We start from the raw sequence: 23,990 nt of genomic DNA, 5'->3' as shown, positions 1-23,990 counted from the left end.
ATATTTCATATTGATAATTGGTCTGAAAATAAATACATAAAAATACAATAACTACATTTGACATGTTATTCTGTTGACTTTATTTTTGCCAGTGCCTTACAGCATGCTTGGAGAAATTATCTGCTCTTCTGGAGAGCAGTGAAGCATACACGCATATTCAGGGGTCAAAAGGCAAGCCTTGTATGAAAAATGCCTACATGTTGGCATTTTTCACACCTGTAAAATGTAATAAGGTCCAATGCACAAGCTATATTCAAATTCTGCTATAACAAAGGTAATGATGCTCAGGTTTGTTTGACACTTCCAGAGAGGTATTCTACACTATATGTGCATAATGTCTATTGAGGGCTGTTTCTATTGACTACATGACAGGGGCAAAATACAGCCACAAAAATTAACATATTGTTAAATTAATATGCAACTCAATAACACTATATTGTGCAAGTGTACCTAATGTTGTCACAGAAAATGGAAACGGTACATTTTAAACTTAATTGTGATGGAATTCCTACACTTTGCATTTGAATTTCCCAGTAATAAAAATAATGTAATACATTTAAACATTAAAAAAAACTAACTGTGGAGTAATTTAGTGACTGGAAAATAAAATACAAAGTAAAACATAAACCGGAGAAAAAAGAAGAAAAGTATGGTTGTAGATTACCACAATTTATCCAATCAGACAACAATTGCTTTTTCTCATGCATTCCAATAGGCAAGTGGATGAGAGCACAACTAATATGATGTTGCGCTACCTAGTGTGGTACAGTTTCATTACCCAAATTGTCAGAAGGTATTTAGTTTTTATTACCTTTGCAAGGTCACTGAAGTCTGCAAAGCCCCCTCCAAATGACTCATTCCCAAACACAGCAGCAAATGGATCTAAAATATAAAGAGACACAATCACATTAGTGATACTATACCATATTGGGTATTTTGGTATTGGTCCTACCTGGGTCTGAGTTGGCACTCCCGGTCGTACCACCTGGAGCAAAAGGGTCATTGGCTGCTGCTGTGGTGTCCTTCTAAGAAGAGCAAATGTGAATATGTGTCACAAACGTGAACTAAACTTATAGTGTGCATCCTATATGTCTCAGAGTGGACTCACCAATACCAGCGCAGCAGTGGGCGGCGAACAGTTAAACGGATCTGTCCCTCCATACTGAGATCCAAATGGATCCACCTCAGCGGCAGAGTTCATCTTGTGACTGAACGGGTCTGATTCAGCAGTGTTGTTGCCTTCTGAGTTGAAAGGATCTGTGGCTGGTAGGGTTGCGTTTGTGGGTTGGGAAGTGAAAGGGTCTGCTTCTACTGTCGGTGCTAGGGCAGGATCCTTGTGCTTGGCTGCAAATAGGTCTGGCTCTGGCACACCAGTAGTGGTACCAAATGGGTCGGTAGAGCCAGGAAAGAGGTCTTCTGAAGGCAATTGGCTGCTGGTGGTTTGTGTGAAGAAATCATCAGCAGCGAAGGGGTCTGATCCTTTAAATGGATCTCCTCCAAACGGATCTGAGTCAGCAAAAACATTATTATTATTGTGTTCCATTGGACTAGTTTTCCTGCTTATCACCTCTGAGGGCTCACCTGCAGTATCTGGTTTTCCAAACAGATCGTCTTTGAATGGATCGTCTACAAAACAAATGTCACATTGTCAAATATACACCATCAACAACATACAGATTAGCCACACTTCAAGGATTTAATGCGGCTCACTGTCTGTGAACGGGTCTGAATGGAAGAAGTCCAACTCAGGCGGGCTGGGTGGTGCTGGAATGGAACGAGGAGGACCAACATGTGTTGGGAGAGAGGATTTGTTCATTTCCGGGGATTCTCCAGCTTTCTGCTCAACCTCTGGCTCTGATGATGCGACCTGTTCAACAGTGACAATGACTAACTTTGCCATTAGTCTTTGTTGTATAGTATTGCAATATTTAACACAACTCTTTTATTTTGTCCAAAAAGGTCCTGCATCTAGATTTGCTGTTATTATGCACTTGATGTTCGTATTTCTACAGCAGGCTACAGAGGCAGTAAACTTGAATGAATTGCATCCTCTGCTGGTTGCTGCTCAGGACCATCAATTGCTACATGAGGTACACAACATAAAGTCTACACAACTTAAAATCTTATTGATTCAAATTTTAGCTTCATAAAATGCCACTTGATGCAATTTCTTACAATTAAGAACAAATAAATCAGTTCGTCATTTTCTTTATTTACCTTCGATGGGTTTGATTTAGATGACTGCACCACATCATCTTGGACTTCTGAGGAGACATCAGGTGAAGGATTACTGTGTTCCTGGAGATGTCAAAGAAGATGTGTTACTCCGACATTTAGACGTCTTGTTGATGGAAGAATGTTTCATACATTAACAGTTTTCTCTTGTGACTTGTTGAGGGTGTACATCTCAGAGGAGGCTAGACTAGTGTAGAGGTCATCCAAGGCATCAGGTTTCAGTTTTTCCTCTTCTGGTGTCTTTGGGCGCTTGCCCTCTTTTTCTTCCTCTTTTCCTCCATTTACTCCTTTCTCTGTTTGTTCTGTGAGGTCTTTCTGATTGTATGACCCAGAAGCTGATTCTTCTTCCTTTAGTTCCTTAGGTTGGTCTTCCTGGAAGAGGTCCTGCTGGAAAGGATCCCCATGATGCAGCTCTGGCGTGGGCCCTGTTGATCCATTGACCATGATGGGAGAGTTATCTTCCAGAGCTCTCTTCCAGCTCAGCTGAGCTGACACCGACCTCTCCTCCACCTGAAGGTCGTTCAGTTTCTGTTGGACCTGAACAGCAGAGAGAATGGTATGTAACAGGGGTGTCCAAACTTTTGTCACAGAGGGCTGCATACAGAAAAATCAAAGGATGCGGGGGACATCTGCGAACATTTCAGCTTTTTTTCTTCACATTGTGCCTTCCCATTTTTGCTGTAATTTTATTTCTACAACATGCCACAGGCCAAAAACAAAGAATTCATGGGATACAAATGGCCGCACTTTGGAGACCTCTGTTATATGCAAAACAAAAGAATATGACTAGGGAGAGAATATATAGGTTTCAATCTGACCTGTGAAACTTGTGTGAAAGAATCCCGCACAGATTCCTGCAAAGGTGTAAGTTGCTCCTGAGCAGCTTGCACCTTCTCCTGCAGCCTTCTGCTCTCTTCCTGCAGAGCCAGGAGCTCCTCTCTAGCCTGAACTAATTCCTCCTCATATTGACATATCCTTTGCTCCTGCTCCTCGTGCTCCGACTGCAGCGATGAAATCTGAGAAAGTCCATAAATGTCAGAGTTTACTTGAATTGGCACATACATGTTTTTTAAAATTACAACATGAGAAGGATGTCAGATTGGAGATGTTCAAAAACTAGCTTTTTGACTTGCGTCATAACAAATGTGTGACATTATCCCATGTACGACCTGACAACATTTGGTAGTTGCAATCTGGGAGATCCAGGCCCACTCTCCCTTTTTTTTCCATGAACGCATTATGACACGCACAGGCAATTAAAAAAAAAAAAAAAAAAAACACCTTGACTATCCTGTTTGTTCTTTTTTTTTTTTTTTTAACTCCACTCGACCAGATGGAATTTTTTTTTTTAACACCGGTGTGGGTGAAATTTTAAAAAATTTCTGTGTGGACATGGCCTTATATTCACATCAATATAGTAATGGTGTTCAACGCTTTAAAATGTGATAAGAGTGCATGTCTACCGTAACCTAGCGACCCAACAATAATGTTGATTATGCTATTGCTGAAGCAAGTCACAGACAAACTGTTTGGTTTGAGGTTGAATGTATTTTTCGTCGATGAATACCATTTCCAGTAGCCTATATCCAATGATGTTGGAATTTTGTTGGTGGTCCAAAAAAGTGCAGAGACTAAAATATGCTGTAACATGTATTTGCCAATATGATACTATGATACTAAGGAGCCTACTAGGTTTTCAGGGAGGTGACGAGAGCGTTCTGCCAGACACACCAGTTGGGTCTCTTGGCTGGTTTGCTTGCGGATGTGAGCCAGTTGCTCCTCCAGAGAGCCCTTCTGTTGGTCCAGCTCCTCCAATGCCTCCTGGATCTTTTGACGCTGAGTCTGGAGCTTCTGCAGCTCCTCGCTCTCTTTCGCCACCTCGTCCTGCAGGTCCTGTGAGTATCAACACATACAATGTATTATTTTCTGCATGTAAACTGAAAATACCCCAGTTGCTCTGATGCTGCGTCATCAGTATGTAAAAGTGCTAACAGTGTCAAAGCGCTTTGAGTGGCTTGAAGGTGGAAAAACGCTACACTGTGAAAAGACCATTTATCATTTTACCATCTAAATACATAAGCAAATGAATATTGTTTTACAGAAAACGAAATAATTAATAAAGCTTGTAAAATATGTTCTCTCTCTCTCTCTCTCTCTCTCTCTCTCTCTCTCTCTCTCTCTCTCTCTCTCTCTCTCTCTCTCTCTCTCTCTCTCTCTATATATATATATATATATATATATATATATATATATATATATATATATATATATATATATATATATATATATATATATATATATATAAAAGGGAAAAAAAGCATCTGGACCCCAAGAAACTAACTTGTGGTTAGTTGTGGTCGACTACACTGTCAATACACACAGAGAAGCAAAAGGTTTATATTGGCAGTTTAACTTGATATGACATTCAAAGTGACTAACCTGCAGAGCAGAAGTGGCTACAGGGACTTTCACATTGACTTTCTAAATTCAAACAGCCCATTGGAAACTATTTTTTCCCCCCATACACAAATTTACTCCTGACCAAAATAGCAACTGAACTTTAGCTGTACAATATGAACTGCACTATGCAGGTAAATAGATGTCTTTAAAGTGCTCATGACACCAAAGTACATTTTGTTATATGTGCCGTGCATACAGTAATAACACTGACAGGCATATTTCCAGGGGTGGCCGTGGCCACCCATGGTCAGTCTCCGGCCACCCCCTCAACTTATTGCCACCCCTATGTGAGTAACGGTCTCACCCTGGCTACCCCAATGAAAAATGAAAGATATGTGATTTTACACATATCGGTTGATATTGGAGTCGGAAATTGAGAGTTGTACAATATCGAATATCGGCAAAAAAAAAGCCAATATGGGACATCGATAATTAACTTATCTCTGGATTCCCATATAAAAAACAATGGGAATCTAGGAAACTTCACCTGCACTGTCCAGTATCCAGGTATTTATTTCACAGTCAGACTGGTTTCATTTTTGGCTAAAGAGTTTCTGAATGAATTTAAAGTTACTGAGTAGTTTCGGACTGTATCATTCTAAATGAACTAATATTTTCCTTGAATCGTATCGGCAACCATGAATCAGGATACGACTCGAATCGTTATTAAAACGAATCATTACACCCCTACATATTTATCCTCTTTTTACTCTTTTCATCGCTGAAGAACAATCTTGCCGGAGACTGGAGGAGGAAGTGATGTAATTTCGAGAAACCTCCGTCTCGGAACTACGCATTGAATACAGTGTTTTCATATTATGCCCTCTCGTTGTGTGGTAGGCTTCTGCTCGACTACTAGAGCAGACGGAGTAAAGCGTTGTTTACACTTGCACGCATAGTGCCTCTGCATTTTTCTCAATTCGCCGTAGCAATGCGTGTCATTTAGATGGCATACCTGAAAAGGTTGAAGACTAGTTCACGCACTGTTTGCACATTGTTTACACACTTGGCACACAACTCCTGGCCCAAAATGGTGCGCATTGGCACAAAATGCCACCCTCACTCAGACGTCTTTTATTTTTTTACACCTAAGTCAAGTACTGTTCATCAAATACAAGTACAGTTTATCAGTGAAATGATTTTATCTTATGTAAGTATATATTGTATGCATCACTGTGAAGAGGAAGCTAGAGTATGTTTACCAAAGTCGGAGGCGCCCTCTGCTGGGCAAAATGTGAATATAACATCAGGATTCAACTATGAAAACGTCTCAGAACGCTGCAGATGTGTTATAGATCTGATCTTTGGCCTAAACAAACACATTTCTTAAATGTAGCTTCACCAGAGATACATTTTCACAAGCTGGGAGTTCTGCAGGTGCATGTGCAAGTATAAGGAAAAGACTTACAATAGTAACAAGTAAAGCACAAAGAAAAATAAATAAAGCAAACAACAAATGCCGTCTTACCTGGACCTCACTGTTGCGCTCACTGATAGCCTCCTCCTTCTCCTTGATCTCCTCTTCCACTGTGGTTTTCTCCCTGGGGGTCCAGCACAACAGATTAGCCACGAAGGACAAAGAGGGTAAATTCCCAAGACCACCGCCCCACAGCCAGCTTTCTGTCGAACACCCAACTCTTTGCTGTGCCTGAGCGGCCGCTTCCACCTGCTCTCCCTTGACAACCATGACCACTCAAATTAAATCCACGACAACGATTTTGTATGACGAAAACGCTAATTAGGCCAAGGCATGGAATGCCGAGGGTGAAGAGGAACTGTAGGAAGTGAGTCTGTGTTTGATCTGTCAAATATATGGGAGAGAAGAAGTAAAAAGCAGATGGCTGACGTGAGGAGGGAGGGCGATGTTAGGGAGGAGAGTTCTTCTGAGTATTCCTGAAGCGGCTTACATCCTTCTCTTTCTGCCCGTATGCCTTATGTAGTGCATCATGTAGCACATCTCGCATACAGTACATCACTACATGAGATCTTTACATTTGGATTATATACACTTAATGGTCACGTCATTATATATACCTGAACTATCTAATGAAATACAATAAAAATCTGTATGAAAAATGCGGCCTTTACAAAGAAGAGTTGTGGAGAGCCGTTTTTAATCTTTTGCCCTTTCATGTATCTAAATAAGGTAGCCAGCATAGTGTCAAATTAGAATCATAGCTGAGCATTACCATCTATGCAGAGGCAATATTTTTGATACAGCTTTTGTATTGGAATACGTTATGACTGAAGGTTTACCACAATAATAATTAAATAAACAACAAATTAAGTTATGTACCAATAAAAAAGAGCAAAAAAAATAACACAGCACAACGTTCACCTCTACAGGCTCTATTTTTAGATCTTCCCACTGCTCTCACATCAGAGCATTTTTCCACTGGCAAAACTACAAATTTTTCCTTCCTCTTAAAGTCAGCAGTACCATCCTTCTTATCTTCACCACAGAGCTGCTGCCACATTAAGAAGAAGTTACAAAAGTGCAAGTCTGGAGTTCACCTTTGCATCAAGAGAGTGCATCTCTAATCTCCAGATTCTTTCTTATTTTGACCTACAACTGCCAGCATGCAGTGGGTTTCTGTATTAGAATTCCCTTTCTATGCTTGTGTCTGAAAAAGCTGGAAAATACTAGTAATATATGGAAATTGATCTTAGACAATACAGATGTCAAAATTTGCATCCTGAAATTCCATTCATGTCCACACATGATGATTTTCAAAGGCTACGAAAATTGACCTATGTTGAAAGTGTTGCTGTTTGTTTGTGAGACTAAAACAAATTTTACCTTTGTAGTTCAACAATCTCGTTACTAAGCGAGTCGAGCTCCTTGATGGCAGAAAAGTCAGCTGCCAGGTTGGCCATGTTGTTCTGGAGAGAATGAAGTACAATGTGACAAGTTAAATGGGAGCAAAGAGCCAACATGAGAAGACAGACGAGCTCAAGCTACTCTTATCCTGAGAGCCACATATTGAAATATTTACACCATAACAAGCAATCAACTACAATGATGGTGTTCACACAACGTCGCACAAGACAATAAACGTGATGGCATTATATGAGGGGAAACAAGTTGGAGAGAACGAACTCACTCAGTGAGGGCCGGTTCCATTCGCATGTGAACGACGCAGAGAGTAAAAATGTAAAGTGCAGAAAGGGAGGAAGAAAAACAATGCATTGCAATGAGAGCAAAGGAAAAAGACAAGCCAAAAGGTATACATGCAAAGCAAGAGCAACAGTTAAGGATGGATGCTTTTATAGAAGCACCCAATGCGGACATGCAATATTATTCAGAAGAGCACACCGGAGGACAGGGCTTGAGTCTCCAAACCTTTGACACTATAATAAATCAGCACCAGCACCAACGTTCACGACAGTAGAAAAGGGGTATTTGGGTGCAATTTTGATAAAATAAAACAATAAAAATCCTGTATCTTCACTTAGTGATCATTTTGATGTTTACGGCTGTTTATGTATAATAACAGTTAACTGTGGTGTATTTTAATGAAATATGTTAGTGAAAACATAAAATGGAAAACAAGAATGCCAGAATCCTGGTTATCAATCATTCGGCATATCTTACCTGTTTGATGTTCTGTCTGTCAGCGGGAGGGATCATCTCCGGCAAGAGGCTTTGTGGTGGGTCAAGGCCTCTCGTCAGCTTCTGATTGATCAGATGGAGTGCCAGGGCAAACTGCTCTCGGGTCAGTTTTCCAATGTCGCCAATGTCACAAAGCTCCCTGAGGGGGAACAATGGCACGCAGGTTACACAACAGACTAACGATTCACGCCCCATGGTTGTTAAACAGAGCAGACAGACACAGCAAGACAAAAGTTAATTAGGCAAAATCTATAGCATGTGTGAGTTTCCTGATCTTGACACACAACAGTGCAATGTCAGTTTTCCATTCAGAGACATATTGATTTCAGATACAATTTTCTGTTAAATTACGTTTTTAAAAACAGGTTACACATAAGTAGATTTCTCTCTAATATTACTTAATTCTTCTTTACCACGTGTCACCTACTTATAATAACTCAACCTGATCTTAAAAACCTGACAATAACTAAAAAGAATACTAATAATATAAAGTGTCTCTTACCAAATGCGTGCAAGCGTAGCAGAAGGCAGACCAGTTTTGAGGAAGATATCTCTGACTTCAGGTCCAGACACAAGCCCATCCATGTCTCCATCTGTCTTGCTGAAGAGTTCATCATATTTGGCCTTGTCCACTGCTGACACCACCCACTGAGCAGATGCCAAAACATGTATTAAACCAGCATCTCCATATGATGAAATCAGCTGATAAAAGAAAGCTAGCTAATGCATACAAATAACATACTTTCACATTCCCTTTGGTCTACTTCTTTTGAAAAACATACTGCACTACCCAGTTTGAAATCATTTTAAAGCAACAATAACAAAATAAAGCATCCTAAACATTTGGGAGGCTCCAAATAATGGTCTGGTACTGTACTCACAGGGGCGGCTGTTGGCAACTGGGCGGGTTTAGGGGGATGGGGCATGGTCTTAGAGCCAGCGTGGGAGGCGCGACTGTCTTTGACGGACGGGGGCGAGGGTAACAAGGGCATCACAGGAGGCACTGAGGGCTTTTTCCTCTTGGAGGGTGGAATCAGGGGAGGCGGGAGCGACATGGGAACAGATTCTCCTTCCAGAGCTCTGTACACCAGATACATGGCCTGGAAGAGCAGGGGATTGGAAATTCAATGCATCTGACAATTATTGTCTGCTTTTTATTGTTAAGGAAAACTGCACTTTTTTTGGAACTTTGCCCATCGTCCACAATCCTTATGTGAAACTTGACCACACGTCTTTCTCTTTTCTGTGCCTTCTAAAGAGAAAAACACAGTTAGCATGAAGGATCTAACAATGCACATCATGGGACACACCTACTTCGACTATCAAGCCCTCTAAAAAAAAAAAAAATAAATAAACTTCCAACAAGGTTTTATGGTTTTATGCATACATGCTGTCACCATGCTGTAACAGGTATATTCATCATATAATATGTAATACTTAACAGTATTTTGATCATTTTAAACATTTAAACTTCTTTCATGGGGGCACTGATTTCACAGAGCCCCTAGATAGGAACTAGTGCGACTTCTGTCAACAGCAGCAGCAAGTCAAGCGTGTGTCTGTTTGCTACTACTAATAATGGCAGACTTTGTGAGAGCTGCCACCGACGACTACTTTTGGACAAATGAGGATCTAGAGCAGGAGCCACCAACGCTTTTTCTTGCGAGAGCTACTTTTAGAAAATGAAAATGGCCACGAGCTACTCATTTTTGTAGAAATGATTTTCATACCTTTTTTCAACCCAAACAAATCAAATATGCTTGTTTTACCAAAACATTCACAAAATGCTGGTATCTACAACTCACATTTTATGTTTCAGAATACATTTTTTCTAGTGTTCTCACATTATTAACTGAAAACCTGAATGAAAAGCAGGCCTGCGGGCGCCTCGTGGTCGTGGGGGGCTACCTGCTGCCCATGGGCACTGTGTTGGTGACCCCTGATCTAGAACCGTATCTTTTTGAGCCTGAATATACAAAGGGGTGAGCTATAGGTTTTAGAAGCTCAGCCCGGAAGAAGAGAGTGAAACTTCATAGCAGATGGGGGGAGGCACGTCATTAAACCGGTATGACTTGGTGATGTAAATGTGGAGCTTCCCAAGCCATGCCCACAGAAATGGAGTGTTTCTACTGCACTGATTGGCATACAGTTTTACCATTGACGGAAAGGCTTTGTGTGTATGGCGAGGAAGACATTGCTCAAAGAGATTGCATCACAACAAATTGCTAGCCCTGCAGTGATAGAAACATTTTTCCACCTACCCAAAATAAATTGGAAAAGACGCCCCAGACCAGCTGGACCAGACTGACAACTGTCCATTGAGTAAGTCACCATGATATTGATTGTGATACGTGGAGCACATAGCACATGATATCACAACACAGTCCATCTGGCCGTGTATGAACAAAACATAGCATGTGGGCTAATACTTTACTGATAATTTGGTTGTCTATTCGTAGTTGTTTTTGTTCTTGTTTCCTAGTCAGTACAGATTGGTGTCCTTTTACACTGTTTTGAACAGTGCAATAATGGCGTGGTGTCACTACGCCAGAAAAATAGTTCTTTGTGTTAGCTGCTACAATACCAATGGTGCTGTAGCTTGGTTTACATACATGGCAGTTATGTAATTAGAACATTGTTGCCATTTGTTTGAGTTTTTTTTTAAGGGCTTTATAGTCGAAATAGGTGTGTCCAGTTATGTGCACTGTTAGCTCCCACATGCTAGCTGTTTTTTTTCGCAGTTTTTCTATCTTTAGAACATTTCACATAAGGATTGTGAGTAAAATTTTTAAAAAGTCCAGTTTTCCTTTAAAACATTTTGAAGTCATTTTGTCAAACTAATCTTAAAGACGCCGTCCCTCATTGGCTTCAAATTACACTTTTTTTGTTTTAAAGTGGCTAGCATATGTTACAGATATTCGTTTCAAATAACAGACTGAACAAATGTCTACTGTATATTTGCCACAATACCATGTGAAATTTTGTAAACATTACAGCCAAACAAGTTGACTGGCGTTCATGGCTTTCACTCACCGTTGTCTCCTTTAATGTGTGCACGTACACATTAGCAGTCATAGAGATGCAATCAACACTTTGGAGTCATTGTGTGGTTATGATAGGCTATACAATCAATGATAGCTAATGTTAGTAGCTAAACTTAACCAAATCGCTATCATCCGCTGACAACAACCTTAAATAATGTGCGTGCGTGTGTTACGTGGGGCCAGGCTTACAATGACAAAGTAGGCAAAATGCATTTGAAAGTAAGCGGCCCCCATGCAGTACATAACCGACGCACACAGCACATGAAACATCAGTGTCTCACTTTTTAGCTAAATAAACACCCCTATAATTACAGCATTTGCAGTATGTTGCCAACCTTGTTTCTCTACATGAAAGTTAAAAATCATTAGAAACAGCTCTCAGAATTGTTCAATGACCGTGTCAATCAAAACAAAGCATCATTATCTTTAAGGCAGAATACTGACCACGTTGGATCATGAAGCCAAAGAGATAACATTCTTACCACAGAAAATTCATCCCTGTCCAACATGCCATCTCTGTCAATGTCACTGAGCTCCCACACCTTTAAACCAAAAAGCAAATTATATTGTCAAATATGCATCATGCTTCATCACATGTAACATCTTTCACTTCCACATGAACCCCCTTTAGGGGTGTCACAATACCCTCAGCTCACAAGACGAGACGAGACATGATGCTTTAACATTACTTAACTACAACATATACAAGTAGGTCTGGACTTTTTTTTTTTTTACTTTCTTATTTAACTGAGTCACAAAACAATGCAGGTACATTTTGAAATGTTTTATAACTTTGAATGCATGACCTAAGTATGATGCTTTTAACTGCTGAACTTCTTTCCACACATTTAAACAAAAAATCAAAATGATAAAAGTAAAAATGACTATGACTAAGTGCTCATTTATGTTGATGTTTAGTTACATAAAGACACGTAAAATAGATAAAAAAGCAAAACAGTAGATTAGTTGTGTGTTTACGCTAAAATAACTACAGTTTCCATGATGGAAGCTAATAACTTATGTTTTGAAGTCTTCTACAGCAATGGTGTTTTGTTCTGACAAATCTTAAGTAACTTTGATCAATTACTATAGTTAGTTGCTTCGACATTATCATCACAGCAGCTGTTGAACTTCGATGAAAATAAGTGTCTCACGTCTGGACCACCAGAGCAAACAAGTGACGCGGGGAAAACCTGAGTGCAGGTTGGATTGCAACTTGCATTATAGTGTGCGCAACGCACTTAATGTGCGGATCCACTCCTGCCTCACACCATACCACTTGCATAGTATGTGTATTATCATTCACAGTAGCAATGTCATACCACAGTCTGGTAGACTTCTAGCTGCCCTGTTCTCGCGAGACAGCTTTTCTCTAAAGGGGAAGCATAGTCACGTTTTAATCTTGAGAGATCTCGTGACATGATATCTTGTGACACCCCTAAACCCCACCACATCCTTTGCTACCATTTTGTCTCATCAATTTGCTTTCTTGTGGTATGCAAATTGGAAATATTTATCTTTCCAATTACAAAAACACATTTCCTTTGACATGGCTTAGAGTTGCAGGCAGCTCATACCCGGCCAAGAATGTCCACTGGCAGTTTGGAGTTGAGCAGGACAGGCTTGACTTTGTCCCCAATTAGCATGCCACCTACTGGACCAAGGCTGTCAAAGATGGAGTCAAACTTCAACTTCTCCTCAGGCTGAGTAGGAAACAAAATGAGAACGGAGGAAAGTTTTCTACATTGTGTGTATTGTCTACATGGTTCCTATGTTCATGTGATGATGACATATCAAATTTCCAGGGAATGGAAGCAAGTGTTTCAGATATGTACAGTTATATTTGGTGCTAATAGTGTTAACTGCTTTAGCTACGTCTGCATGCACTAACATGTTCGTTGCACACCGGCGTGAAACAAATGCATGCTATGCTTGAGCATAGTGTTGTCTACAATTCATTTATCAGTGGTATTAATGCTTGCTGAGCAGTTTGCTCCTTACCGCTATTACAACATTAGTTTTGTTGCTTTTGTGTTGTGCAATCTACTTGACCATGTGGTCAAAGAGAGCTACGTTTTCCTCCATGTTCTCATGTACTCCAAATCGCTACTAAAGTTAACAAACGTAATTGGTATACAACATATGAGTTTGCGAATCAAAAAAGCACATCTGCACATTCTCATGAACAGCTGTAACAAAAATTATACCTTTTCAAATACATTTGCTGTATTATTGTAATTGTAGTTAGCAATGGTCTACAACTATGCTACATCATACTGTTTCTAATATTTAGCTTCACTCTTGCAGTTATCAAAATCTTCTATCAGCGAAAGATGGAATCGTTAATATAATTTTCAGATGGGATAAGATGGTATTTTACTGTGTGTAGTGACTGCCAACATCAGCTTACATTGGCAAATAAGCATGCATGATTTGCTGAATATACAGTACAAGCAAAATGTATAAATGCTTTACCTTGACCACCCAGGGAAGATCAGTGGCTGTCCCCCCAGCTAACAGCGGGCTGTTTGTTTCATGCTGGGAACAAAACCCAACTGTTTTTTTAATCCTGATTTCAATTCAGCGACATATGGATGTTATGATGGATGCAAAGCAGCAGAGACTTACAAATTTGGGAGGCGGAACAGCCACATTAAGGCTCTTGAGTGCCACCTCCAGGCCATTCTGAGCACACGCCACCAAGCGCAGTGCGATGAAAAATTGCTGTGGGGAAAACAAATGTTCACAACAAGTCTGTAAAAAACCACTTACACTGGGATTTTATACCTGTTTGTTGAGAAAACCTTTGCCTTCTGAGTCGGCCAGATCCCAGATCTATGGAGGACATTTATACCCATCAACATCAAACAGCTAGCATAACAGCATAGCACCACAATTTGTGTGTTGGTTTCGGCAGTCTTTGCTTACCTTGCCCAGAACCAGATCAGCCAGGCCCGACCTCTTCAGGAACAAAGCTGCGTCTGCTGCGGCCACCCTCCCACTGCCTCTGGGATCAACCTGTGGACACAAACGTCGCAGATATAAACCTTCAGATAGACAAATCATCATTATAACGGGACACATACAGTACGTGCTTTTCTTTTTAGCCAATTAATTGAGATGCAGTGGTTGAACTAATAGAAGTACAAGCAAATAACTAGAAATAAATAAGTGGGGACACCTATTTGAGAGATGGGAGCCTGAAAAAATCAAACAATCTAAATCAATTTTGAAAGTAAAAGCAAAGCGCTTTACTTCCAAGTCTGTAAGCTTGCAAAAGGATCAGTTACTATCCTTTCATGAGGGTCACAGCCAGCCCACTATAACCATGTTGAGCAGCGTCCTGCATTATTAATTCATAGACCGACTTCCTGTACGGGAAGTGATAAGAACTGCAACATGACCATGGAGCAAATGCAGCTATCGCTTTAATAAGCCCTCAATAACACCACATTAGGTACACCTGCACAATCTAGAGAACTGTGCAAAAATAAAAAGAGACTACACTACACTATTTGTACTTGTATACACACATACTAAAAACTGTTTCTAATATTTGTGGTCACTCTACTTAGCTATAAAGGTGCAGTGCAGTTTCACACAACCACAATAAACATACAGTATTGAAAGCATTATTATCTTTGTAAAAGCAGATTTTTTGTTACAAAGCTTGTATTGGAGCTCCTTAAATTGTGCATGTGTACCTAATAAAGTGCATGCCATCTTTGCATCTGACATCTAAAAATTACAGTAGACATCATATTTTCTATGTGTTCTGGTCCCCAGAAACCAGGACTTTATAACTGTGATAATAGAGTATTTGCATACCTGTCTGTAGTATTTGTCATAAATGGGATTTCCACTGGAGAGCTGCAGCGGAAAACAAGTGACATTAACTTTTTTAAAAAGCAGGGATTTATCATCAATGTATTATCAAATAGAAGGTAAAATATAAAGATTTGGTTAAAATGTTCAATCCACCTGAAAATCAAATTTACTACATACAGATGAGGCAGCTTATAACCTAATGTTGTTGTTTTTTTACCATATTCACTGGTGTCATCAAGAAAACACCATAGTTTGTTGTTTTCATTCAGACCATCTATTGAGGTAGGGATTGTGTTAATTGCTCAAAGAAAGGCCACGCTAAACCTGTTTTGCAAACAAAGAACACTCACTTGTCAATGCAAACAGCTTTAAAAGGCTGCAGGTCTTATTTCTACAGAGTGCAAGAGTGCAGCAACAGCACTTGAAAAGACAACTTTCTCCATAAATCTGATATTAATGCCCCGAAGATCGTCATAATTTGACTAAAATGTCAGGAAAATACAGCTCTGAACATGCGCAAAGCTATGCTGTTCGAAAAGCAGTCATGCATGAAGTGAAGCAAAATGTTAGCATATCATGCGTAACCTCAACGTTGTATGTCATGAAAGCTCAGTTCAGTAAGCAAAGGTTTCAGTGTGCCCGTTTTGCTTTTTCTTTGTCTTTTTATAACTGAGTATGTAGACTTGACTTCAAAGCAGTAAGTATGTAAGTACATATTAAGTATTTTACCCTTTGGTATGTTGAATCTTGTGGTATTAATAAAGTTGTGGACAGGAAATACTCTCAGCATTGCTTGTTACTCTCAGCCATCTTGGATCACATACCCAACACCAAATCTCGCAATATTTAGGTTTACATAATACTACGGTATCCTGTAAGGCACATTCATTTGTCAGACACAAATGAGAGAAAGAAGAAATCCGGGAAGCTACGGTTGCGAAAAGGAGTAAAGGTGCACAGACGATCAAAGATGTTGAGAAGTTGTTGGTGTGGATCCCCTCCTCTCTCCCCCCTCCCCTCCTGTCTCCACCGTCCTTGCAGTCCTACCAATAAGAGTCTTCAATAAAGAGATAAGTGATGTTAAATGGTCCTTCGTCCATTTCATTCTTTTGCACTGTTTTCTGCATGTAAAACTATTAATTATTGTCTATAAATCTATCTTTGTTCATATTTTTGGGGGCCTAAAACTGATTCATTGGATTTAAATTATTTCCACCAATATGGGATTTTTGGGGCCGATGCTGAAAAAAGCCGATATCCCATATATTGGCCAAGATATGAAATATTAGAATTGATATACACGGGATACATACTGTACATGAACACCCAAAATACGATTTAACACAAAGAATCAGAAGACTACTAAATTCACCAAATCGTTTTACCAATATCAATCATATTCACTAGCTATTGAAAAGTGAAAAAACAAAATAAGAAATAATGAAAACATGTATCATGTTACTAGACCTAATACAAGGGACTAAAGTACATTTTAGGTAACAATGCGGCTGCTTTCAAAACATGCAATATATAAAATTACAAATAAATACATTACTTGGAACATTTTCAAAATTATTTTGATGAAGCCCCTTTAAGTCATGGGACACTCTTGTAGTCTTATATTAATGATGGACATGGGAGTTAACAGTTGCATGGATTTTCATTTCACTTTAAAATGCTGCATAATAAGTCTAATATTAGATAATGGTGGACATGTGGATTAACAGTTGCATCTACCTTTGTTTATCTCACAGAGATGAAACTTACATTATGTTAAAACGCTGTAATACGCTCTCTAAAACTTACATGAAAAAAACTAGAATGTTCTCCTTGACGGGTTCTGACAGCGTGTTTCTGCAAGGACGTTATTCTCTTGGGGCACTAAGATGTAGCGTTATATTGATTTACAACGTCACAGCTGACCGTGGAGTAAAAATTGCAGTTTATTTCGCAGTTTCACCACTTTGCTGGTCTGTGTGTTTGTGTGTGAGAAGAGGGGGCCAGGTAAGGGTGCACCACAGAGACACACAGGAATGGAGCGACAGAATCTCTGCGCAAAAAAGTTAATATACTGGTTACATATTCACCGATGTTGATTAAACTGTGATACGTCATAATCGACGGGCTGTAATTCCTTTGTGAAAATATGCTTCGGCCACGTTTCAGTTTTCCATCCATCCATTTTCTATACCGCTTCTTTTCGTCAGACCTATTAGGAACGAATAACAATAACTGAGGTAACAATGTATATAACATATATTATTAAATATATGATTGTTATGTGCCCTATAGTAATGTAATATATATATATAATTCAATATTTTGCCATGCTTACTGGTTGGATTATAACTCTCTAAATTACGTTACAAGTTAAGGTAACTACTTTTTGCACTTGTGTGACAACTTAACTTAAGCATTTTAAAAAGTGACACGCACAGGCCAGTTACTTTTTTGTCATTCATTAATAAAGTTTAAAAAGTTGTTTAATTATTTTTAGGTTGTGGCTTTTTTACACTTGCTAGCAGGGCCGCTAGCATACACACACACACACACACACACACACACACACACACAGAGTGCACTGTGGAGAGCAATTCAAGGTAACGTAGTAGAAATTAGGAGGGAAAAAGATGATTGCAAGGCAAAATACCACGGGAATATTACGGCTTTAAACCGAATGAGGGAAGCCCATCAACACGGATGGACTGACGGACGGCGCCTTCATCCCGACAGTCAGCACTCACTTTGGTCGGCAAAATGGTGTGCGTTCACAGAAAGTGTACTTTACTACACAGCAAAAGAAATTCTGCTCTTTAATACAGTTGAAAAGCCAGCATTTCAAGAAATGCTCCAAATGTTTGACAAACAGTGCGGCTTGCCTGTGAGACAATACATGTCACAAACGCCAATTCCGCAACTTTACTGAGTGAAAGATGACATATTAAAAGGAAATATTGCATTAATATGGTGTATTTTTATATAACAGTGGTCTATTTGGTCTCAAAAAATGCTAACAATAATATTGTTTAGCAGCAATTTGTGGGACAAAAAACATTTAAAAACACATCTGCATTGTTTTGTGACTTGCTTTAATAAAAAAAAAAAAAGCTTGTTTGTCCAGTTAGATTTTTTTCATTCTGCTTTTATTAAAATTAATGTCAAAATCTCGTCTCAATCTCATGGACCCAAGCTTGTGTATCGTCTCGTCTCGTGAGCTGGCTGTCACATGACACCCCTACTAATTAGAAATGTACCCTTATGTCACATCCTCTTTAAACTACCCCCTTTCCTCTTTCAGTATATCTAACTGTCCACAGCGGGGGCGGACGGGAAGACAGTCAGCATTTCCTTTTTCATATAGCTCAATTGTTGATGTTCTCTAAAAATGAGCAGGTGCAGCACGGAACAACATAACAGCTTGCAAAGTGCTTTCAAAAAAAAGATCCGAAATGGCTCCATGTCAGGCAAAGATCTGCTGGATCTGCACTGGTGATAACTAACTGCCCATACTTATCTCTTTAGAGCCAAGGCTGCTTTTTTGCTATAGACAAGAGTGTGCCAGGAACTAATTGTGGCTGCAACACAGTGTGCATTGTACTTGATGTTAACTTATTCAACACTCAATGATGCCCGGTGTAACAGCCCAGAGTGCACCGAGGGTTATTATAGCCAAAGCCCGTGAAAGCCCAAATGCGCAGTGGGCTCGCATATTGATCTTTATTGCTAAACGCATGAGTTCTTTTAATTTTGACAGAAGATTTGCACTCAAATTAAAATTTTTCTATGGAAAATGTTTGAGGTCTCCAACAGATAGCCCATGAGCAACCTGATTTTTAGTAGCTCAACAGAAGCATAAACTCTGGGGGTGTAATGGTACATGTATTCATGATTAGGATTTTTCAGTATGAAACATGCGTTAGGGTACAGGGGGCTACCAAATTCCCACACGGAACACATTGAGTGAGGGACGGGGAGTGTAACTGCCTCGCAATATAGTCACACGTCTACTCCGGGAACAAATACAGGGCAGCCCAGCCTTTGGAGAGCAGGATTCATGGCTAGCAATAGTGCCAAGGAGAAGACAGAGCTTGAAACCCCTCGTCTGTCTTGAAAGTCTCCCGTTTGGGAATGCTTTGCCTTCCCGTTGTAATACGTGTGCACAAAAGCAAGACAAGTGGATATGACAAATGCAGTGTGACAGCTTTGTTCAGGAGGAATAGAGAACTGGTTTACAGGCTGAAACTATTAACGCCGCACTTCAGCAAATAAGAAACGTTTATTCACTAAAAATGAAATAATAATTCAGACTGTTAACATCGTTACTGCTGCACTTGTCTGCATTGTTGCATGTTCCAGAAAGTAAACATGAACTGTTTTAAATTGTTTGGTTTTTTTTTTAGGATTTAAAAATTACAGAGTAGTACTTAATGCAGAATTACCTTGGCAGTTTGCATTTTTTAACTTTTACTGCACCTGAAATTAACCAACCCATGGGCGTAAAACCAAGGTAATAAAATAATAATAATAATAATAATAATAATAATAATAATAATAATAAAGTACTAAACCCTGGTTATGGTGTCTCCCCCCCCCTCCCCAAATGATGACTCTTTTAATGACAAATCACCACAAAAATAGCACATAATAATAATAATAAACAAAGTAGAAGTAGCTCACCTCTCCTTTCATTTTGTCAAAGTAAATAGTAAAGTTAGAGATCCTTGCTGTAGTCAAATAGTGGATGGGCAAACATCAACGTGTCCTCTTGAAGACTGTTTAGTTGGACAACTGGCGCAGCAATGAAGCCACTCAAGTGTTCACACTCTCAGCTCCTCTCCTGTGTTGTTAGAGGCAACAGTGACTCAGGTGACAAGTGTAACCTAGTAGTGACACCTGCCTAGAAACTGATAAATAACTTATTACATTTTGTGCATGCTAACAGTCACTTTGACCAATGTCATAAAGGCGCCAAGCTCGGAATACTTCTAGTAGTAACAACAAAAAGGTTGTCACTATGGTACATCAATAACATTAATGTTACTTATTAGAGGCGTTCAGTGTCCAGAAAAATGACAGTTAATCGCAACCACAGCCACACATGTTCATGTCACATTCACGCCTCTTGCACCGCAAACACGATAGGTGGTAGGATTTTCAGGCATTTTGAAACGTCACACAACCAAGGTTGGTAAGGTTACGTTGCTTATTGAAAATACAATAAAACGAGTCAAAAGCGAGCCAATAATGCACACAGACTAGCAGTTAGTTAGCTAGCATGCTAGGTAGCTAGCTAGCTACGCCCTTACACAGTCCCCAAAGAGATTAGGCAGAAACTTTTCCCAGTCACAACCAAGCACTGTCAACTTCCCCCTCTAAAACAGCAAAATAGAAGACGTAAACTCTCTATTTTTCCGCTGGAGGCCACTTTGTTAGTCGAAGAGTCCCCAAGTGGGGAAGCCTGTGGACATGAAGCTCTGTCTGTCGTTAAAAGAGAGTTGTAAGAGAGTGTTACCTGAGTCAGAGTCAGAGAGGCGGCCATAGTCCTTCTACTGCTGCCTTCACGCTGCCTGCCTGATACACACTCACACACAGGCCGCCACAAAACCTGGAACTGGACTTCCTGGACTTCCCGACGGAAAGCAACACACGTTAGCGCCGAAACTCCGAACTCATTGCTGTATGGAGAGAAATGTGTGTCTTTTTATCCAGTCAAAACAAAACAAAAAAATGGATTTGAAAGCAAAAATAAAAAATTGCTAACAAAAAAAAGATTTACAACCAAAAAGAATCTATTTGAAAGCAAACACAAGTTGCAAACAAAATTATTTTTTACCAAAAATATATTATGAAAATGTTGCTTTTGTTTACAAGTCAAACAAATTGTTCTCATGAAACTATCATATTTTTTGGCGTTTGCATTTCAGAAAGTTCTGTTGTCTGCAATTACGGAAACTTTGTTTGCAGTTCTTAAAGTTTTGGTTGCATATTTTATTTCCGCACATACAGTTCATGCATACTGTTGTGGGCGGGGCCTCCTGTGAACGATGTTAGAAGCGTTTTTATTGGTCAGTCTCGAATACTGCGCTGACAACCGCGTTAAAAAGCTAAAGGCAGTCGACATACAACTGCTCACCAACCGAGAATTACCGGTCGGAAGGGACCAAAGGCTAGACGAGGGCTAGCTAAACGGCAGATCAACGGCTGCTTTTAAAATACGACAAAGACGTAAAAATTAAAGAGTAAACATATCAATTTATCTGGTGTTAAGAAGGTGTCCTGTGTGTGTTGTTGGAAAGAGAAAAGAATCCATCTGTCTGCAAAATTGTAACCTTATATTTTTACATGCAAACTCCACACACAAATGATTCGAATCCAGGTCTTCCCGATCTCATGACTGTGACGGTGTGGCCAACATGCTCACCACTTGCGGCATTATTCATATTTAATTATTTTTGTACTTACCAGTTTGTTAATTATTACTCTGATTGTCTTATTTTTTTGGTTTAAAATAAAAGTCTTAGTGGCCATGACATGGCAGTCAATCAGCTTTGAAACTTACATGATGGATGATATGGCGGACATACCTCACAAACACTGGACTAAGATGTCCCATGAAGAGGTCTACACAGCAACACCACACAGTTCTCAATGATTTGTTTTTAAGTATGTCTAACGCAGGGGCGTCCAAGCTTTTTACAGCAAGGGCCACATAGTGAAAAATGAAAGGATGCAAGGGCCACTTTGAAACTGCATCTCAGCTTTGTGATATAGACACTGTGTGCACAATTATTAGGCAAGTCAGTATTTTGACCGTATTCTCATTTTTATGCATATTTTCCAACCAAGCTGAATTCATTTGAATGTCTATTGGGTTTAAGCATACCATGTGTGTACGGAGGGAGGGTGTGCCCTTAGGAGATCAACACCCTTCATTAGGTGTGTACAATTATTAGGCAGCTTCTTTTCCTCTGGTAAAATGGGCCAAAAAAGAGATTTAACAGACTCTGAAAAGTCAAGAACTGGAAAACATCTTTGATAGGGATGCAGCACTCTTGAAATTGCCGAAACTGCCAAGATATTAGGATGTGACCACAGAACAATTAAATGTTTTGTTGCAAGTGCACACAAGGGTCCCAAGAAACATGTCGAGAGAAAATCATGCAAATTAACTGCCACATATTTGAGGACAATCAAACGTAAGTTCCCAGGAACCCATTGTCCTCCAGTGGTCATATTCCAGAACGATAATCTACCTGGAGTGTCCAGAAGTGCGGTACATGGTGTTCAGTGCTCAGAGACATGGCCAAGGTAAGAAAGGCTGAAACCCGACCACCACTGAATAAGACACACAAGTTGAAAGGCTCTGACTTGGCCAAGAAATATCTGAAGACAGATTTTTCAGAAGTTCTATTGACTGATGAGATGAGAGTGACTTGATGGACCAGAGGGATTGGCCCGTCCGTGGCTGCGTCAGCAATGGGCAGAGAGCTCCACTCCAACTCCCATGCCAGCAAGGTGGAGGTGGGGTACTGGTAAGGGCTGGAAAAGATGAGCTTGTTGGGCCTTTTCAGGTTGAAGATGGACTCAAACTCAACTCCCAAACCTCCTGACACTTTTTTCACACAGTGGTACAGGAAAAAGTGTGCATCTTTCAAGAAGACCATGATTTTTATGCAGGACTATGCAATGCATCCAAGTACTCCACTGCGTGGCTAGCTAGTAAAGGTCTTAAAAATAATGACATGACCTCCTTACTCACTTGACCTAAACCCTACTGAGTACTTGTGGGCCCTTATACGTAAGATTTACAGTGAAGAAAAAGGTTCACCTCTCTGAACAGTGTCTGGGAGGCTTTGGTTGCTGCTGCACAAAAAGTTTCTTGATGGTCAAATGATCACCAAACTGACAGACTTATCTGTGTTATTGAAAAGAAGGGTGGCTATGTTGCTCACTGATTCATTTTTGGAACTGTCAAACATATTCATTTGTCAAGTTTGTGTTGTTTGTTTATCATTCTGACTTAAAAAAAAAATGAAAATAAAGCAGTGAGATGGAAACATTTTTGTTTTTCTTTGAGTTGCCGAATAATTGTGCACACAGAGATATTTTCAACTAAAGCCAAAACCTCACTTTCACTTCCTTAAAATATTCAAGTTTGAGGTTTACCATTTTGGATTGACCAAGAGCACGGTTATTGTTAAATAATAAAACGAATAATCAATCATGCAAATTGCCTAATAATTGTGCACACAGTGTAGGTACAAAAAAAACAACCTTAGTATCATCTTCAGTCTTTGGTCTTTTTTTTCCCCATTTTTGCTATTTTTTAATTTTCCAAATATTTTAACTTTCTTTTTAAATAACCTTCATGAATTCTCCATTCGTAATATTATGGCTTTATATTGACTTCATTCCCATAATGTGTTTTCCCCAACCTAATGTTGGCCTATAAATTGTAACAAATAAGGGTCACATGACTGTGCATTCATCAAAGAGTATGACAATTCTTATGACAATCATGATGCTAAAAGTGTGTGTCTTTCAAACCCCTGGTACAAGTTATGATGATAATTAGGTCTTGTTTAAGACCCATATGACATAACCATGACACGCATTATCATAGCAGGTGGTCGTACAAAGTAAACAATTGGTCAATCTAGCAGACAACAGAAAGAACTACGACAACTATCGAAATGATTGGAACAAGAGAAGACCGGAGAGACCACTGGTGTAACAACGGCTGTTCCAAAGTTCCAACAGTGTTTAGTCTTGTGTAGTAATTTGATGGTCTTCCTCTTTGATTCAAAGGT

General features: G+C 39.6%; 1 protein-coding gene across 7 annotated transcripts in view; it reads right to left on the bottom strand.

Annotated features, from left to right (window-relative positions):
* eps15 (epidermal growth factor receptor pathway substrate 15) overlaps positions 1 to 20,840 on the bottom strand; it is a 35,082-nt gene extending 14,242 nt beyond the window's left edge. For 2 of the 7 annotated variants that reach the window (XM_054790291.1, XM_054790297.1), the window contains exons 1-22: positions 20,693 to 20,792; positions 15,181 to 15,222; positions 14,281 to 14,370; positions 14,140 to 14,187; positions 13,981 to 14,076; positions 13,828 to 13,890; positions 12,930 to 13,055; positions 11,835 to 11,894; positions 9,190 to 9,408; positions 8,811 to 8,956; positions 8,291 to 8,447; positions 7,496 to 7,578; positions 6,164 to 6,236; positions 3,925 to 4,128; positions 3,054 to 3,251; positions 2,368 to 2,772; positions 2,218 to 2,298; positions 1,711 to 1,867; positions 1,582 to 1,626; positions 1,109 to 1,506; positions 953 to 1,025; positions 812 to 882 (exon numbers count right to left, since the gene is read on the bottom strand). In XM_054790291.1, the coding sequence (XP_054646266.1) occupies positions 812 to 882; positions 953 to 1,025; positions 1,109 to 1,506; positions 1,582 to 1,626; positions 1,711 to 1,867; positions 2,218 to 2,298; positions 2,368 to 2,772; positions 3,054 to 3,251; positions 3,925 to 4,128; positions 6,164 to 6,236; positions 7,496 to 7,578; positions 8,291 to 8,447; positions 8,811 to 8,956; positions 9,190 to 9,408; positions 11,835 to 11,894; positions 12,930 to 13,055; positions 13,828 to 13,890; positions 13,981 to 14,076; positions 14,140 to 14,187; positions 14,281 to 14,370; positions 15,181 to 15,222; positions 20,693 to 20,719 (2,862 nt within the window). In that variant the 5' untranslated portion in view covers positions 20,720 to 20,792. Of the gene's footprint in view, positions 1 to 811; positions 883 to 952; positions 1,026 to 1,108; positions 1,627 to 1,710; positions 1,868 to 2,217; positions 2,299 to 2,367; positions 2,773 to 3,053; positions 3,252 to 3,924; positions 4,129 to 6,163; positions 6,237 to 7,495; positions 7,579 to 8,290; positions 8,448 to 8,810; positions 8,957 to 9,189; positions 9,409 to 11,834; positions 11,895 to 12,929; positions 13,056 to 13,827; positions 13,891 to 13,980; positions 14,077 to 14,139; positions 14,188 to 14,280; positions 14,371 to 15,180; positions 15,223 to 19,857; positions 20,018 to 20,692 lie in introns of all 7 variants that reach the window. The other 5 variants (XM_054790294.1, XM_054790293.1, XM_054790295.1 and 2 more) reach the window with 5 other exon arrangements.
* Positions 20,841 to 23,990: the final 3,150 nt, after the last annotated feature.

This window comes from Dunckerocampus dactyliophorus, chromosome 10 (genome assembly GCF_027744805.1).
Source record: "Dunckerocampus dactyliophorus isolate RoL2022-P2 chromosome 10, RoL_Ddac_1.1, whole genome shotgun sequence".
Lineage (NCBI taxonomy): Eukaryota > Metazoa > Chordata > Actinopteri > Syngnathiformes > Syngnathidae > Dunckerocampus > Dunckerocampus dactyliophorus.
The sequence above is the reverse complement of the archived record's forward strand: the minus strand, read 5'-3'. Positions and strand labels throughout refer to the sequence as shown.